The sequence below is a fragment of the Ascaphus truei genome, chromosome 1, assembly GCF_040206685.1.
Source record: "Ascaphus truei isolate aAscTru1 chromosome 1, aAscTru1.hap1, whole genome shotgun sequence".
Classification (NCBI taxonomy): domain Eukaryota; kingdom Metazoa; phylum Chordata; class Amphibia; order Anura; family Ascaphidae; genus Ascaphus; species Ascaphus truei.
Window position 1 is genome coordinate 213,914,486 of NC_134483.1, and position 17,389 is coordinate 213,931,874.

General features: G+C 42.2%; 1 protein-coding gene across 1 annotated transcript in view; it reads right to left on the reverse strand.

Moving 5' to 3' along the window:
• Positions 1 to 10,406: 10,406 nt before the first annotated feature.
• HSD17B4 (hydroxysteroid 17-beta dehydrogenase 4) overlaps positions 10,407 to 17,389 on the reverse strand; it is a 155,279-nt gene continuing 148,296 nt past the window's right edge. Inside the window, exons 21-22 of the mRNA XM_075601069.1 lie at positions 12,763 to 12,890; positions 10,407 to 10,794 (exon numbers count right to left, since the gene is read on the reverse strand). Of these exons, the coding sequence (XP_075457184.1) occupies positions 10,705 to 10,794; positions 12,763 to 12,890 (218 nt within the window). The 3' untranslated portion in view covers positions 10,407 to 10,704. The remainder of the gene's footprint in view (positions 10,795 to 12,762; positions 12,891 to 17,389) is intronic.

Below are 17,389 nucleotides of genomic sequence, written 5' to 3' on the forward strand. Positions count from 1 at the left end.
AATGAGGGGAGGGGGAGAAGGGGGTTAAGAAATGCGCTTACAAAAATGCAATAAAATCAAGCATTGTGTGATATAATCACCACCATCCGGTTTGTTTCTGCAGTAACTTGGGGCAATCCCGGTCTAGCAGTAGCAGGATCAATATCCCAACAGGTGTCCAGGGCAGGCTGTCTTCAATATAGCCGTGTTAGAGTCCTGGAAAGATGGCTCCTTGTACTTCAAGCCTCTGCAGCAGTCGCGCGGATCAATCTGTTCCGGCGCGCGGTGATGACGTCAGTGTCAATGCGTCTGACGTGATGACGCTCCCTGACGCGTTTCGTCACTCTCGGGTAACTTTTTCAAAGGGAAGTGTGGAGAAGGGGAAGGTCCGGTATTTAAATACACCACCCAATTGTCCAAATCACTTGGAACATCCCCTTCTCAGCTGAAAAGGTACTTGGTGCTAATAAATGTAATTGACAATGCTTGCAATACAAATTAGAACTTAGAGTTGGAGGAGTATAAGGGCGAAGAATCAAGGTGTGATACAGCAAATAAATGCACATAAATGAAACCGCAACTGGTGAATATAAGGGGAGTGAAACCGTCAATAACCTAACAATATTAAATTAATGAGAATGCCAAAGAACCAAAGCGAAGGATAAACATACACAAAAATGCATATAATATAATACAGACTGTGCATATATAAAGTTCACTGACAGTCAATTGACCAATGAGATATGTGGATCAAAGAAAAAACTTCCCCTTATATTCATGTATAAAAAAGGAATTACTCTAGTATAATTAAACAGAACCATGTCATTTGTAGAACATATATGTACAAATTCAACAATTAAAACAATTAAAAACATGATAAGGATACCGTAGTGAACCACTATTCAACCCTCTAAGGCAGGCCTGCCCAACTCGTAAAGTGAGAAGGGCCGAACTGCTCCAAGGAAAAAAAATTTGGGCCGCACGGGTTAAATCATCATCATCATCATCATCTCTCCTCCAGCACCTCTCCATCATCATCATCCTCATCTATCTCTCATACCCCCATCTCTCCCCCTCACCCACACAATACCACCCTCCACATCAAAAACACAATACCCCCTCCACATCCCCCCAGCCCATTCCATGTCAGCAGCCCCCCCCAAGTCAGCATCCCATGTCAGCATCCCCACCATGTCTCTCTTCCCTCAATATAACACTCTCTCCCCCTCCCCTAAATCACACCCTCTCCCCCTCCTCTCAATGACACTCTCCCCCTCCCCTCAATATGACACACTCTCCCCCTCCCCTCAATATGACACTCTCTCCCCCTCCACTCAATATGACACTCTCTCCCCCTCCCCTCCATATGACACTCTCACGCCCTCACCTCAATATGACATTCTCCCCCTCCCCTCAATATGACACACTCTCCCCCTCCCCTAAATCACACCCTCACCCCCTCCTCTCAATATGACTCTCTCCCCCTCCCCTCAATATAACACACTCTCCCCCTCCCCTCAATATGACACTCTTCCCCTCCCCTCAATATGGCACTCTCTCCCCCTCCCCTCAATATGACACTCTCTCTCTCTCCCTCCTCTCAATATGACACTCTCTCTCCCTCCCCTCAATATGACACTCTCTCCCTCCCCTCAATATGACACACTCCCCCTCCCCCCTCAATATGACACACTCTCCCCCTCCTCTCAATGACACTCTTTCCCCCTCTCCTCAATATGACACTCTCTCCCCCCATGCAACTCACATCATACACCCCCTGCACCTCACATCACTTCCCCCCCCCTGCACCTCACATGTCAGCAGCCCCCCCTCACATGCCAGCCCACCCCCCTCACATGTCAGCAGCCCACCCCCCCTCACATGTCAGCAGTCCACCCCCCTCACATGTCAGCAGCCCACCCCCCCTCACATGTCAGCAGCCCACCCCCCCTCACATGTCAGCAGCCCACCCCCCCTCACATGTCAGCAGCCCACCCCCCCTCACATGTCAGCAGCCCACCCCCCACCTCTGCACCAACCCGTTTTTCACACCCACCCCCCACCAACCTGTTTTTAGATCAGCACATCCTCTCCCCGGCACTAAGCCCCGCCCCCAGCATGCTCTGACCTCCCCGGCATCCTGCATCCTCCTCATGCTGCTTCTGCCCCCGCGCACTGCAAAACCCGGGGGCAGGGAGGGGGGGCGGTGGAGGAGGGGAGGGGGATGAATCACCGCCATTTTTTAAAACTTTTAAAAAAGTTTTTTTTTTTTTTAATTTATTTCATTAATTAACTGGCGCCCGGCCGGAGTCACCGTGGGCCACACAGAGAGGCCAGGGGGGCCGCATAATAGGAATATAGGGTCTATAAGCCACGGACAGAGCAGGTATCAGGAAGGAACAACCAATAATATAATTGAACAAAGTGTAATTTAAAGTGCTTATGAATAAGTGTGTGAGTGTAAATATATAAGCTAATATTATATAACAAATAATATATATATATATAAATGTGCTACTATCATTAAGTGCTATGCATGTGATGATGGAGCTAACTCCAAGTGCTGGATGAATGTGACTAAGACAAATATGTGATAAATATTATATGTATTTAATTATAATAATTAATATACGTGTACACTAACAACCCAATACCCATATATTTTTATGAATAATAAATGAATAATGAATGAAAAATATGGACTGGATTGAGTAGTCTAAGCTCTGAACTTGGAGACAGGAGAGGGGGAAAAGGGGGGGGGGAGGGGAGGAGGGGGGAAGGGGGGGGGCAGCGGCCGTTATTCGAACAAATCACAGATCCGTTTTCGTGTGCTCTGCTGTACTCCACGCGGCATGAACACGGCCAATCGCCCCAGGCACACGTGTTTATCGCTGTTGCTTTGTTTGAATTTCATGGATTCTGCTTCTTTGTGTGCAATGAAATGTATGAATTGTAATGTGTACAGTACTGTGCTACTTTGTCAATTTCAGGCGTTTATAAGCCAGAACACTAAAATGTCATTTTCTGCACTCGCGTCTTAAGGCGGTACGGTTGGAAGAAATCACGCGCCATGACATGGGTATTCTGAGGTATATAACGCACGAAGTGTTCGAATAACGGCCGTTGCATCTGAATGAACCAAAGACAATCTGCTAGAACTAACAGTGTAGGTGCTTCTATTAGATTAATTCTATTGACATTTTTTATTTATTTTATTAACAGATTTATAAGAAATCTTTTTAAACCTTACCTGAACCAGAGATGTGGTTCCCCAACACCTCCAGGGATCTCAGAAAAAATGCTATTTAAATGTTTTATAGTTTCTCTACATGAATGCCTGTGTCATCAATAGAAAACAATGACATCCTCTTCCGATGACATTGCAGCTGACTCTTAGCCACAGGGTCAGAATTCGCTCCGGTAGCCATTTGGTCTCTGGTTGGCAACAATTGCTGCTGTTGTCACTTTGGGAACCAGGTGGTCCCATGAGTCCTGAACCGTGGATTAGCTCTGCAGGACACCCAGTTACAGATACATTTAAAACCATTTAAAAAAAAGGACAGTAGTGGGAATTGCTGCGTAAGGTAGACCTCACATATACAAAGAACTTGGGCACACATATATACGGTGGGGCACTGGATAAAAGGGAGACGTGGCTCAGCGAGTCCAGACAATGAGTTTCAATCAGGAACCTAGTTCAATTTCCGGTTTCAGCTCCTTGTGACCTTGGGCAAGTTACATTATCTCCATGTGCCTCTAGCACCAAAATCATAGATTGTAAACTCATCTGGGACTATGTTTGCAAAATTCCCATGTGCTGTGTACCATGCACTATACTGTAATTGTGTAGCACTTTTAGTCCCATTGGGAGAACAGTGCTATATGAAACAAAGTTATGATTATTAAAACTGTAGCTGTCTCCTCAGTTAACTGTCGAATATATTCTGATAATGTCCACCCTTCATCCTCCATTCAAGACACTTCCTCTTACATCATGTGAAACACACATTTATCTTCCATTTAATCCGTCTTCCTTTATGTTTTTTTTTTTTTAATTCGTAATTAAAGTTGCAGCTCCAAGCACGAATGTGTCGGTGGTGACTGATGTTAAACAAATTTGGGAAGCTTTCATTTCATTCAGCAATATCCTCCTGTATGATGTGCATGGCCTGTCTGCCCATTTTCTCAGTCGTGGGATGACCTAACGTACTGAGTTGGCATCAACATGGACAAATAATACAGTTCCCCGGTGGTGAGCAAAAAAATAAAAAATAATCTTACTCAATTTTCATGGTAAATACAAAGTGAAATTTGTACTTTATGTATCATTATAAGCCAATTACACTGGAAAATACTTTACGATTTTGCAGGAGCTTAAATCTTTTTCCAGCAGTGAGTTCAAGAGAACAGGATTAGGCAGAGGAGAGAGAAATAACTGACTGTCCTCTGCACAGATAAAGTTGCAATACTAACCTACATGGACTACATTTTTAACTTCACACCAGCGATTTGTGAGTCCACTCTCAAGTGCTGCGAGTTGAAGTGTGTGTGTGTGTGTATATGTATATGTATATATATATACATATATATATATATATATATATATATATATATATATATATATATACATATGAACAACAAGAAAAGAAAGCGCCCGATCCTAGTGCAGCATGAAAAAATACAATTTAATAAAAATGAATATGAATAAAACCAACAAATGCGAACTCACAAACACAGGATAAATAAATGCATATAATGAGTATACTCATTCGCCAACCGCCCACGTTGTGCCTTGGATGGCGCGCCCTCTCTGTCTGGGTTTTCTCAGCTCTGCTGAACCGACATCCAGCAGGGGATACAGGAAAAAGCTCACCACAATGTGACCCGGAAGTCCTCCACAATGTTAGTGTATCCGGATATGAGGTCTGCAGTCCGTGACCCCGCGATGCAGGGGCTGATCAGAGAAATCTCTCTGCACTCCCAAAGGCAGTCCGTAATGAGGTGGGCAGTGAGGATAGAGTCAAAATGTATATCACGGTGTGACAGCAGCTAAAAAACGCTCTTCTCTTTAGCTGCTGTCACACTGTGATATACATTTTGACTCTATCCTCACTGCCCACCTCATTACGGACTGCCTTTGGGAGTGCAGAGAGATTTCTCTGATCAGCCCCTGCATCGCGGGGTCACGGACTGCAGACCTCATATCCGGATACACTAACATTGTGGAGGACTTCCGGGTCACATTGTGGTGAGCTTTTTCCTGTATCCCCTGCTGGATGTCGGTTCAGCAGAGCTGAGAAAACCCAGACAGAGAGAGGGCGCGCCATCCAAGGCACAAAGTGGGCGGTTGGCGAATGAGTATACTCATTATATGCATTTATTTATCCTGTGTTTGTGAGTTCGCATTTGTTGGTTTTATTCATATTCATTTTTATTAAATTGTATTTTTTCATGCTGCACTAGGATCGGGCGCTTTCTTTTCTTGTTGTTCACAGATTTCTGGGAGTTTGTTGGTCCTTGATGAGAGCAGCCAGATCCTAGCATGGACCCTTGGTTTGGTTGATATATTTTTACATTTTTCACATTTTTCATTTTTATTTTTATCTTTGACACACTTAGTGTAATTTTTTCTGTATTTTTCCATTCATCATTCATTTAGTATCATTCAGGAGGGATTCATTAGTGCAGTAGTCATAACTACCAACACATGCCATTTTATTATATTTGTATTGTTCACTGGCATATAATTGTGTTTACAGCAGCTTTTTAAACATTGGCACTCAGCATTTTATTATAACATATTGCATGTATTTTTATTAGTGTGAGTCAATCATCCATAATACTGTTGCATTCACTTTTGCCATTCACCTTTGCTATATCCATTTAATACAATCATTTGGTAATTAGTCTGATTTTACACCTGAGGAGCGCAGTCTATTCTTTGTTTGATATATATACATATATACATATATATATATACATATATGTGTGTATGAATACACGTACACAGTTAGGTCCGTAAATAATTGGACACTGACACAATTCTCATCATTTGGGCTCTGTACGCCACCACAATGGATTTGAAATGAAACAACCGAGATGCAATAGAAGTGCAGACTTTCAGCTTTAATTCAAGGGGTTGAACAAATATATCGTATGAAACGTTTAGGAATTGCAACCATTTTCATGCACAGTGCCCTTATTTCAGGGGCTCAAATGTAATTGGACAAATTACACAATCATAAATAAAATGTTCATTTTTAATACTTTGTCGAGAATCCTTTGCAGGCAATGACTGCTGGAGGTCTGGAACGCATGGACATCACCAAACGCTGGGTTTCCTCCTTTGTGATGCATTGCCAGTCCTTTACTGCAGCTGTCTTCAGTTGTTGTTTGTTTGTGGATCTTTCTGCCTTAAGTTTTGCTTTCAGCAAGTGAAATGCATGCTCGATCGGGTTGAGATCAGGTGATTGACTCGGCCATTGCAGAATTTTCCACTTTTTTGCCTTAAAAAACTCGTGGATTGCTTTCGCAGTATGTTTTGGGTCATTGTCCATCTGTAAAGTGAAGCACCGTCCAATCAACTTCGCTGAATTTGGCTGAATCTGAACAGACAATATATCCCTATACCCTTCAGAATTCATCCGGCGGCTCCTGTCACATCATCAATAAACACTAGTGACCCAGTGCCATTGTAAGCCATGCATGCCAGTGCCATCACACTGCCTCCACCGTGTTTTACAGATGATGTGGTATGCTTTGGATCATGAGCCGTTCCAAGCCTTCTCCATACATTTTTTCTTCCCATCATTCTGGTACAGGTTGATCTTAGTTTCATCTGTCCAAAGAACGCTGTTCCAGAACTGGGCTGGCATTTTTTTTAGATACTGAACTGGGCTTGGTATTTTTTAGATATTGTTTGGCAAAGTCTAATCTGGCCTTTCTATTCTAAAGGTTTACACCTTGTTGTGAACCCTCTGTATTTGCTCTCGTGAAGTCTACTCTTTATGGTAGACTTGGTAATGATATGCCTATCTCCTGGACAGTGTTCTTCACTTGGCTGGATATTGTGAAGGGGTTTTTCTTTACCATGGAAAGGATCCTACGATCATACATCACTGTTGTCTTCCGTGGACGTCCAGGCCTTTTTGTGTTGCAGAGTTCACCAGTGCATTCTTTTTTTTCCAGAATATACCAAACTGTTGATTTGGTCACTCCTAATGTTCCTGCTATCTCTCTGATGGATTTTCTTTTTTTTTTGCAGCCCAAGGATGCCCTGGTCCATGAAACAGCTTTTGAGTCAATTGTCCAATTACTTTTGGTCCCTTGAAAAATAGGGGCTACATATTAAATTGATGTAATTCCTAAACCCTTCCTCCAATTTGGATGTGAATACCCTCAAATTAAATCTGATAGACTGCACTTTAAGCCCATATTCATTATTTAATTGTAACTTGAATTTATTTTGGTACACAGCCGAAATAACAAAACTTGTAAAGGGAGAGAGGGGTAATCAATGTGGCAGTTGAAGTCACCGAAGAGAAGAACAGGGGAATCTGAGGAGAGAAAGAAAGAGAGCCAGGATTCAAAGTGAGAGAGAAAGGCAGAAGGGGAATGAGTAGAAGTAGGTAGGCGATAGATGACCGCCACATGGACTTGGAGAGGTGATCTTGACAGTGTGAGCCTCAAAGGAGGGAAAAGCAAGAGATGGAGGAATAGGAAAGGTTCGGTAACGGCAGAGAGCGGAGAGGAGGAGCCCCACACCTCCATCCCTGCCATCAGGGCACGGAGTGTGGGAGAAAGGCCACCATAAGAGGGGGCAGCTTCCAAAGCAGAGTCAGACTGAGCGAGCCAGGTCTCAGTTATAGCAAAGAGGAGCAGAGAGTAAGAGAGCAAAAAGTCATGCACAGAGAGGAACGTGATAGAAAGGGAGCGAGCATTCCAAAGTGCACAGGAGAAAGAGAGAGAGGGAGAAAGGGTGGGAGGGGATGGGTATGAGGTTGGAGGGGTTGACACCACAAGGGATAGAAGTTGCATTTCGTAGGCGAGGACAAGAGCATGTAGAAATAATTGGGTGACAGGGGGTGAGTGGTTGACTGGGTGGGTAAGTGACTGACTGGAGACAAGGGGGGGCATGGGAGACCAGGGGGGGGCAGGGGAGACCGGTGGGCCATCGCACGCAGGGGTGGGCGGGACACAAGGGGGGGTGCCGTCAGACACAAGGGGGGGGGGCATAGTATACCAAAGCAGCTTACTGTCAAAGGGCAATACAACTATTAATGGAGCTCAAGCTACTGTGGATGAAGAGTTGAATTTGGATCAAAGTGGTTCCGGTTAAGTAAAGCAGAATGGGGTACTCCATATAGCTTTGGGGATTGTAATGCATGAGACAAGGGGGAAGGCATGGGAGATTATTATTATTTTCGTATCAATATCATATTTCCGGTTCCCAGTCTCCCAGCCTGTCTGGTCCTGGTATTTATGAAATTGGAATACTTTCATCTATATCTCACATTCATTTTATAACATGACTCTATTAAGAGTTTCTCTCTTCATTACTACTTTAACATTTTAAAAATATTTTCTTAAATATTTCTCTACTAGTTTTATTATATCAATAAAGTTCCCAGTTCCTTATATAGCAAGTGTTTCATATGTTTTCTCATGAGAGATATCTGAAGTATTGTATATAGTATATATTTTGAAGTATATACTGTTCAGTACATGTTACCAATGTGTTAAAATCATTTAGCAGCATATTACGCATTCTGACCAATAAGGATGAGGAAGGGGCTATATATATATATATATATATATATATATATATATATATATATTAGAACACCAGACGCAGACAAGTATAAACTCCTGACGTAGCCGAGTACGAGCGAAATGCGTTGAGTAGCCAGTGTTGCTACTTCCTGCTGCAACGGAGAGAAGTCCAGACTGCATGCGTACCATCCATCTGCGTTCCATTGGCCAGAAGTGACGCAACTGGTGAACCGGAAGCACCACCCACCGGAGGGACGCCGGAAAGGCTAGGCACCTCGAGGACACCGGGCAGCTAAAGTGAGAGAAACTGACTACATCTTTAATCATTACGTTATTGCTGATTCACGCTTGTATGTAAGTGTGTTTCTTATTCATTTTGAGATAAATCGTTTGTCATACAGATTGCACAATGGGCATTTTTTATCTCTTTTGAGACAATCTGAACAATCTAAGGATAAACGAGAGACCCGCCAGAACAGCTGATATCACACACTCGCAGGCACCAAACAGAAACTGGGAACAGCTTTATTTAAAAAATAATAATAAGTGTGTGTGTGTGTTTCCTACAGAAATATTAAGAGTCAATACATCCCAACCACCCATACAACCTACACAATTTTTTTGTGTGTTTTTTTAAATTTTTCATAATTGATGACCAACTGCGCTCCCCAATCTCCATTACCAGAATGCCACTGAGGAAGACATCTGACCGTCCTCAAAGGTTTTGAAGCTGCATTTGTTTATTCTTATTTTATTTTTCACGTTTAAGAGCACTTCTATTATTAAATTATTTGTGTATATATTGCAACACTTAAAGCATTTATTGCATGTTTCACTCCTTCACAGTAAGAGCGTCATATATACTCATTGTTCACATTTTAAGTTATGGTGGGTAAAAAAGGCAGCAAAAAACCTCCACCGTTAGCATTGTAAAGCCAGTACAACCAACCTCACACTGATGAGACCCGTTAAGGTTGAAACATGTCTGTGAGAGGTTTCTCTGGCTTTGCATCTACTGTAATTCCATGCTGTGTTTAAAAGCTGTGTTAACAGCAGAGCATTTGCTTATATGGGTTCCATGTAAATGGATTTCAGGCAAAAGGTGACACATTGTGTGCTCATTTGCATGTAATTTCCCAGAATCCCTTGCTGCAGTGGAAGCACTGTATGCTCGTTGATAATGGTTGAAAGGCAGGCTTGCAGACCTGTTTAAGACATGTGAATGTATTCACAAGTGATATTCTTTATTGGAGATTATATATATATATATATAGATAGATAGAGAGAGATAACATCTCTCCATAAAGTAGATAAGTAGATGCATTGGATGGCATGTGGATTCCCTGCTCATTACTTAAAAAAATATATAATAAAAAAAGAGGAAGTAAATCACTTAAGTATTCTAGATTATCTGCGACCTGCTTCCCCAAAAAACTGTCTGGCGCAGCAATAAGTGAAAAAAAAACTATAATGCTTTCAGCAAACTGCTTCCTTCGAAATGTTGGGCATATTTCAATCCGTCTCGCATGGCTGAAAAAATACATTAAAAAAAAATGTATTTTAGCCAATATAACTGATTCACGGACACCCATAAACATACTGATTTTCAAGAGCTGAATAGTTAATTGTTAAATGGGAATTAAAACCACTGACAATCAAGAATGTATTTTTTTTATTAGAACTGTTATTTACATACAGTATTGTACATCATTGTATTGCTCATTGTAAAGCAGACACACTTACGTGAGATTAGGAAAACAAAGCATGTTAATTAGATGTTAATCAGTCCATCTATATAAAGACAAGACAAGTATCAACTGTAAAATAATTATATATGTCAAACTGTTAGAATTATTACTTGCTTCGTGCTTAATTGTAGCATCAAATGTGTTTTTAGGTGAGAGGACGGTGCCTCCTTTTCTTGCTTTGAGAGTATTCAACCCTGCTGCATTTTCACAGTTTTGCATAGTCTTTCAATATAACTTCCAGTTTCTGGCTCAGCATGATATTGCCTTTCACTTTCAGCTTGCCAGCAAAAAATGCCTAGAATAAAAAATAAAAAAAAGATACAGAAACATCAGGCATGTCTTTTGTTTTTGTTTTCCTAGTCCTTTTTGTAGGGATGCTGCGTTCTAAAGCACAGCCTGTCCCTGCAGAGTTGAAATGAGTTATTCTAAGAACATGATGCATCCCATCAAAGATGAACAGCCTCCGATGTAATATAATCAACAGTACGCTGAATTCCCTTTCTTTTCTTCCCAGAAGACATATACACACACTTAATTTTGCAGTCACTTCCTGGCAAAAAAAACGAAGAAATAAATTTCTAAATTGAATGTCTTGCAAAAGAGTACTACAGCCCATGGCACACATTTCAAGTGCAAGTTTGGCATTTATTGTGAAAGGAACGCAGTCTTCTGAATGGTGAGCTTGCATTGCTCAGTAGTTTTTGTTCAGGATGGTTAAGAGACTGCTGAGTGCTGCAATCTGCAATCATAAGTGCGGCTTAAAGGCAAAGTGTAGTGTAATTGCTGATTCAGTGGTATGGAGATAATGCCTCTACATTTGATAGCTTTATGCCCGCACACTTGTATTGTACCTTTTATGGCTGTAACATTTAATTGCTATAGATCAGAGAACAGATTGAAAGTTACACATTGGTGAGATTCCCACTTATAAAGTTGTCAGGGGGGGTTTGCCAAATTGAAAATCAAAGAAGATGATCAAGCACCGGGAAAAGATTTTCTTAAAATGACAATATGCAGCAGCATGAAAATGTACAGTATTGTGCTCAAAAGAAGACAGTGTGCTTTGGGTTCCAAATCTCAAATACGCTTACAAATTAAATGTCAACTAAATAAATATATTTCCTTTCAAAGATTTGCAAAACTGCCATGGTCATTCAGGCCAAATGTTTATTTTATTTTTTACAGATCAAAATATTTATTTTATACACCGTATATTCATAGAATCAGCCTTAGATTGTAAGCTCTTCGGGGTAGGGATTTCCTTTTCTATTGTCTGATTTTGCTGCACTTATTGTATTATTATAATTCCCTGTACTGTATTCTTTGTGAAGCGCCGAGTACACTTTTGGCGCTATATAAATAAAGACATACAATACAATAAGCTTTTACCATTTTTTCAGGAAGGAATGATGAAGAATATAGAAGGGGACAAAGCGGGAAGCAGAATACACAGCATATTTTTTACAAATCAATAGTACTGTACAGCATGAAAGGTTGTTAACAGTAATACTATTTGAGAAACAGTATCTGCCACTGATATTCCCTGTAGGGTTTACTTTGCTATATGTCTATGGGTCTTTTGGTCGCACACCCTTAGTATTCCTTATACTGACAGTCATCTCCACTATAGCCATTTACTGCCTATGTTGCTAATTAGGTCTGTCATTATTCCTACCACCTACATTGGGAGTTATGTGCATATTGCCAGCACCTCTTCTCTCACCGAGACTCACCTTTCAGCATCCATAGCCTCCCATCATTGTATGACTCCACTATTCTTTTCACAGTGCCTATTCGCATGAGACACAGTGGCACTTTTTGAGCTAATAAGCTGTTCTTTCATGATTTGTGTCTCATAGCACTGATTAAATTAGGCTGTACGTGTACTCATTTGAGATATGATGGATTCATGTTTTATTAGCCTTAATGAACATTATGTTTTACTAGTGGTGTGCATGCAAGTGATTTTCTGCTGGAGGACACCTCTTTGCCCTCCATATTTTTCTGCAACAGTAATACTAAAAACAAACAACATTGTACTGTTATCAGTAGTTAATGTGTAGATAGTAAAAAGGCTCACAAGAGGAGGTTACTCGTCCAATTGTCATGTCTTATTGCAAGCGAGATGATTCAAGTACGCCAACGAGAAAGAAAATGCATATCCATTTTCATGCATATTGATGTAAATTAGGAGTTTTGACAAATTTAAGCTTCAAAGTAAGCAGTTGTTCCAAGACTGGACGGCACTGTATTCTGTAATTACCTTTTGTGGATTGAGGTTTCCCAAAACCAGTTCCATGAAGTCTTGATCCGAAAGGGTAAAGGAGGTATCGGCCTGGCCACGTGCCTTCCCACGGTACAACTCTCCAGAACCATTCTTTAAGTCGATTGCTTTGGGAGAAAAAGCACAAAAAAACACTAGTTACAAGCACAGAGACAACAGTTCTCAGAGGATGCAATGCAGGAGAGACCCCGATCTAAGCTGAAATAAAGGTGCATTAGTCATATCTATGCAAAGGTTAAAACCAACCCCTAAGTACAGTAGATGTGTAGAGTATCCTCTTTGAACTCTAGCCCTCTAACATTCAAACTTGCATCGAGCAAGATGTATTGACAAAACATTTGCAAATAATATGGCAAGAATAAAAGCGGCCTGATTGTACTTGAATAGAAAAAAGAAAGTAGCGTTTAAAAATAGAGAAGACAGTGGTACATGTTATGATAATATTGTAATGTCACTGACCAAGGACATTATTTGAAAACATGTCCTGGTGCAATGTTGCAACACTGACTAAAAGGATTTTTCTGTTTGTCAGAGCATTGCAATTTTAATGTCAACATAAACAAGTACAATAATCAATGTTTTACCATCTGTTTGACTCTAAGGACCTTACATTATTGAAATTTTGTATCCTAGGAAAGCAAAGTCTGCCACTTCTCGCTCTTCCCATAAACTCAGCAACGTCTTATTAGGTCAGATTTCCCTTGTCACATGTCCTGCCAGAATGATTTAACTGTAAGCCATAAAACTGTTGTGGAGTTGGTAAAATGTTATGACAAGCCATGCTGTGTCAGTTTTTCTATATGTTTTAGAAATCTGTTCTCAACATATTGCGTTTCCTCCCTCCGTAAAGTGAAATGAATACAACTACATCAAGCGCTGAATTTTGGTGTTTTACACACTTCACAAATTTAGGACACAACTGAAAAGAATGTGAAACGTGGCTCTTCTGGGCACCAACCAAACATGTTCCACGGAAAAGGACAGTGTACAGGTATAAACTGCACAGTAAAACTGGAAGATACTCCTAACATAGGTACTGCCCTTAGGCACTTGACTGTGTCTTTGTGCCCGCCGCCCTGCTTCTCTTTCAGAACCCAATGTGAAATGACGCCGCGGACGTCAGCAATGTGATGTCGCGTGATGTCATTTCGTCATGGTTGCCATGGCAACGAGACGCCGTGTGATGTCGGTTGTGACGTCCGCGGTGTCAATTGATGCTCGATTTTGAAGGAGAAGCAGGGCGGAACAATGGAGGCGGCCGGCACAGGTAAATAAGTCCCTTTACATTACGTCCGATAGGCCAGAGAGTATGGAAAATGCAAATTGGGGCAGACATTTTTGCTACCCCAAAATTTTGCTGCCTTAGCCCGGGCCTAATGGGCAACCTGACACTGGTACTGCGTTTATTTTGGAAATGAAGCATGTAGATCTTTTCTTGTATTATAAAAGTGAGAGCATATAGAGTTACAATTGTAAAAACAGAAGGTGAAATATATGACAGAATATGAATTTTCATTTCTGTTATACTTGTTCAGAGGGGTGGCTTTTTGGATTGTTAATGTACTCCATTATTCATAAAATGATATCTACATATATAGCATTTCACTGACTACATAGTGTTTAAAGGGAGTAGTGTTGTGTACACTGTAAGTGAACTACAATAGACAAATTGGTGTGTGTGTGTGTGTGTATATATATATTTATTTCAGAAGCTTCACATAACGCAAATGTCTTTGTAATTGTTTCATGTGCAATGCAAGCTTTCCCAGTAGCCTGATGCAATGTTCTGTTGAAACTACTTTCATTGCCAACAGGTGCCTCATGCGTTCCGGAAGCAGGAAGTAAAGCGGAAGCTGGATAGCGATTTTCAGTGCAAAAATTTAATAAACAGCAATGAACAGCCGTTTGCTGTTTATTACATTTTTACACTGAAGATCGCCATCCAGCTTCCGCTTTACTTCCTGATTCCGGAACGCATGAGGCACCTGTTGGCACGCTGTGCACCGCCATCTTTCCCCCTATCCACGGTGATTTTCCACTTTCACATATGTCGGGCTGAGAGCACGCCAGAACCAGAAGGACCGCATGTACAAGGGTCGTGAGTAACCTGTCTTTGACACTGTATTTCATTCATATGGTCTAGCTCTAAGGGTTGTTGGAGTTATTATTTAGATAGGGGTCAGGGTCCCTAGTTTATTTAGGTTCCCTTGACATCCCTTTTCTATGTGTTACCCACACCCCTAATTATGAGCACAGTTGACCTTATTACAGTTTTACTCTCTATACATTTTCCTGGATCCTCCAACAATAAATGGTGCAATTGAAATTGATGATTAGGGGAGGCGCATGCGCGAAGGCTAAGGGAATGGCTGCTTAGAGTGTGAGCTCCTTCCCCTTCGGCGTTATTAAGGCATTTATGTATTGAAAAAACTGATAAATCAAACAATACAAATATACACTCAGGGAGCGGAAAAGGTCAGGATGCAAACGAGACCAAAAGCGGGACGTGCAGCGGCCGTACTCACAACCTATTTCAGTAAATCTGATTCAGCGCGGACGACCAGAGCGGGAACCCCATCGCTGCATGCAGACTCCGACTCGGATGAAGAGCGGGAACAGACCAATCAAATGGAGACCCAATCGACTGAGTCAATGACCAGAAAGGTGATGAGGGAGTTCTGCAATGAACTCAAAGCATATATGCACAAAGAACTGTCAGATATAAAACGCGATATCAATAGCATTGGGGCTAGAACGGATGAGTTGGAGACACGCTTAGACTCCACAATAAAAGCAGTACGCAAGAATGAGAGAACCTCAGCTAACCTGCAATCCCAAATCAATGATCTCGCTAGCAAGCAAGAGGACACGGAAAATAGGGATCGCCGGAACAATATCAGGGTGCGGGAGGTCCCAGAGGAGTATACAGACCCTGACGACTTTATCACAAGATGGCTAACAAGCCTCTTCCCAGATAAGCCAGAAGCAGACCTACACCTTGACAGGTGTCATCGGGCTCTCAGGTCTAAACCACAACCAAATGACCCCCCGAGAGACATCATCGTCCGGCTCCACTACTTTAAAATAAAAGAAGCAGTGTGCCAAATTGCCAGAGCCGCAGGCAACGTAGAATTCGAGGGGGTCAAACTTCTGATTTTTCAGGACCTGTCACCTACTGTACTACTTCTGCTCAAAAGAAAAGACCTCACACCGGTCACCAGATTGCTCAGAGATAAAGGCATAAAGTATCGTTGGGTTTTTCCCTTCGGTCTCCTCGTGCTTAAAAATGGTGCTGCTCACACCCTGCGCAAGATGGAGGACCAAGATCGTTTCCTGCAAAAATTAGGCCTTCAAGGTAAAAGAACTGACCTGAACGAAGCAGAGACATCCTCTCCCGAGTCTGGCTGGAACAAAGTGACACGTCAGAGAAGCAAATCGGGCCCTTAATTGATGTCCAGCTGCAAGCAATTAAGTCTTAAAAGGGCAATCCACTGGACTGTCCGTTTGCTCGCAAAAGACACTAATAAAGTTGACTGATTCAAATCTTTACCCGGGAACGGCAGCCATCTTGGATTCCTCAACAAGGAAACCCCGGGAGGTTTGGAGCGGCTTCCCCTTCTCCTTTCTTCCTGCGAAGTCCCGGACATCATACCGAGTCGTGAGCGGATACTACACACACCGGATGGCCTCTCCCTTCACCCTCCTTCCGTTGTTGATCCCCCCTGCTCCTCGGTCCGAAAGTATTAAGCGATACACACACGCACTGACAGAGGGAGAGAGGGTGTGAGTATCGCACGGTGGGCCGTGACAGCGCAGCGACCCAGCACGGGGGAGGGGGGGGGGAGGGAGGAGGCCTGGATCCCAGCTATGATGTTGCTATCTCCCTAAAGTTCGAATATTCAGAAATAACTCTGGGACTATATCGACACAACAGGCCAATACCTGAAAATGTTTTACCCGGGGGGAGTGTGTTAGGATTTGCAGGGAGGGAGAGGGACCGGCAGCCACTCACTGAGGGGAGTGCAGGATAAAGTTGCACCAGATCTTACAGATCTGAAACTGTGGAAGCGTTGGAACACCTAACCTTAGATACCGCTCCTGACAACAGTTCACTTGCTATATGTAGCTCAAGGGGCAGAGAATGATTGGTATAACCCGGACATTGCCAGTCCCTTACGTTACAACCGTTAAGTGGGTGGTTTAACCATCTCTACACATGGCCTTACTACTGAGTACATTATATACAGCCATCCTAACCTCCCGGAGACATGGCACAGGTTTAGAAACTAAAAAGGGGCTAGCCACCAAACTTAGAGCTGCCTTAGACCCAACACAGTCACATATGCTTATTGAACGAGCAAAAAAATAAATAAAAAAATTTCACTTGAATGAAATATCAAGAGTATAATAAGGAAACAGATAAGTGATGTCCCTTCACCCCCTGAATTACAGTTATATAGGTTAAATCAGTTTTGAATTTGATTGTGCCGAGGGGAGGGACTCCCCCCTTCCCTGGCCTCCGCTATGTGGCCAACCCAGTATGTCCTGGTTAGTTACAGGACATGCCACAAAGTCCTTGGGATAGAGCAAACCCGGTTGTTATTAT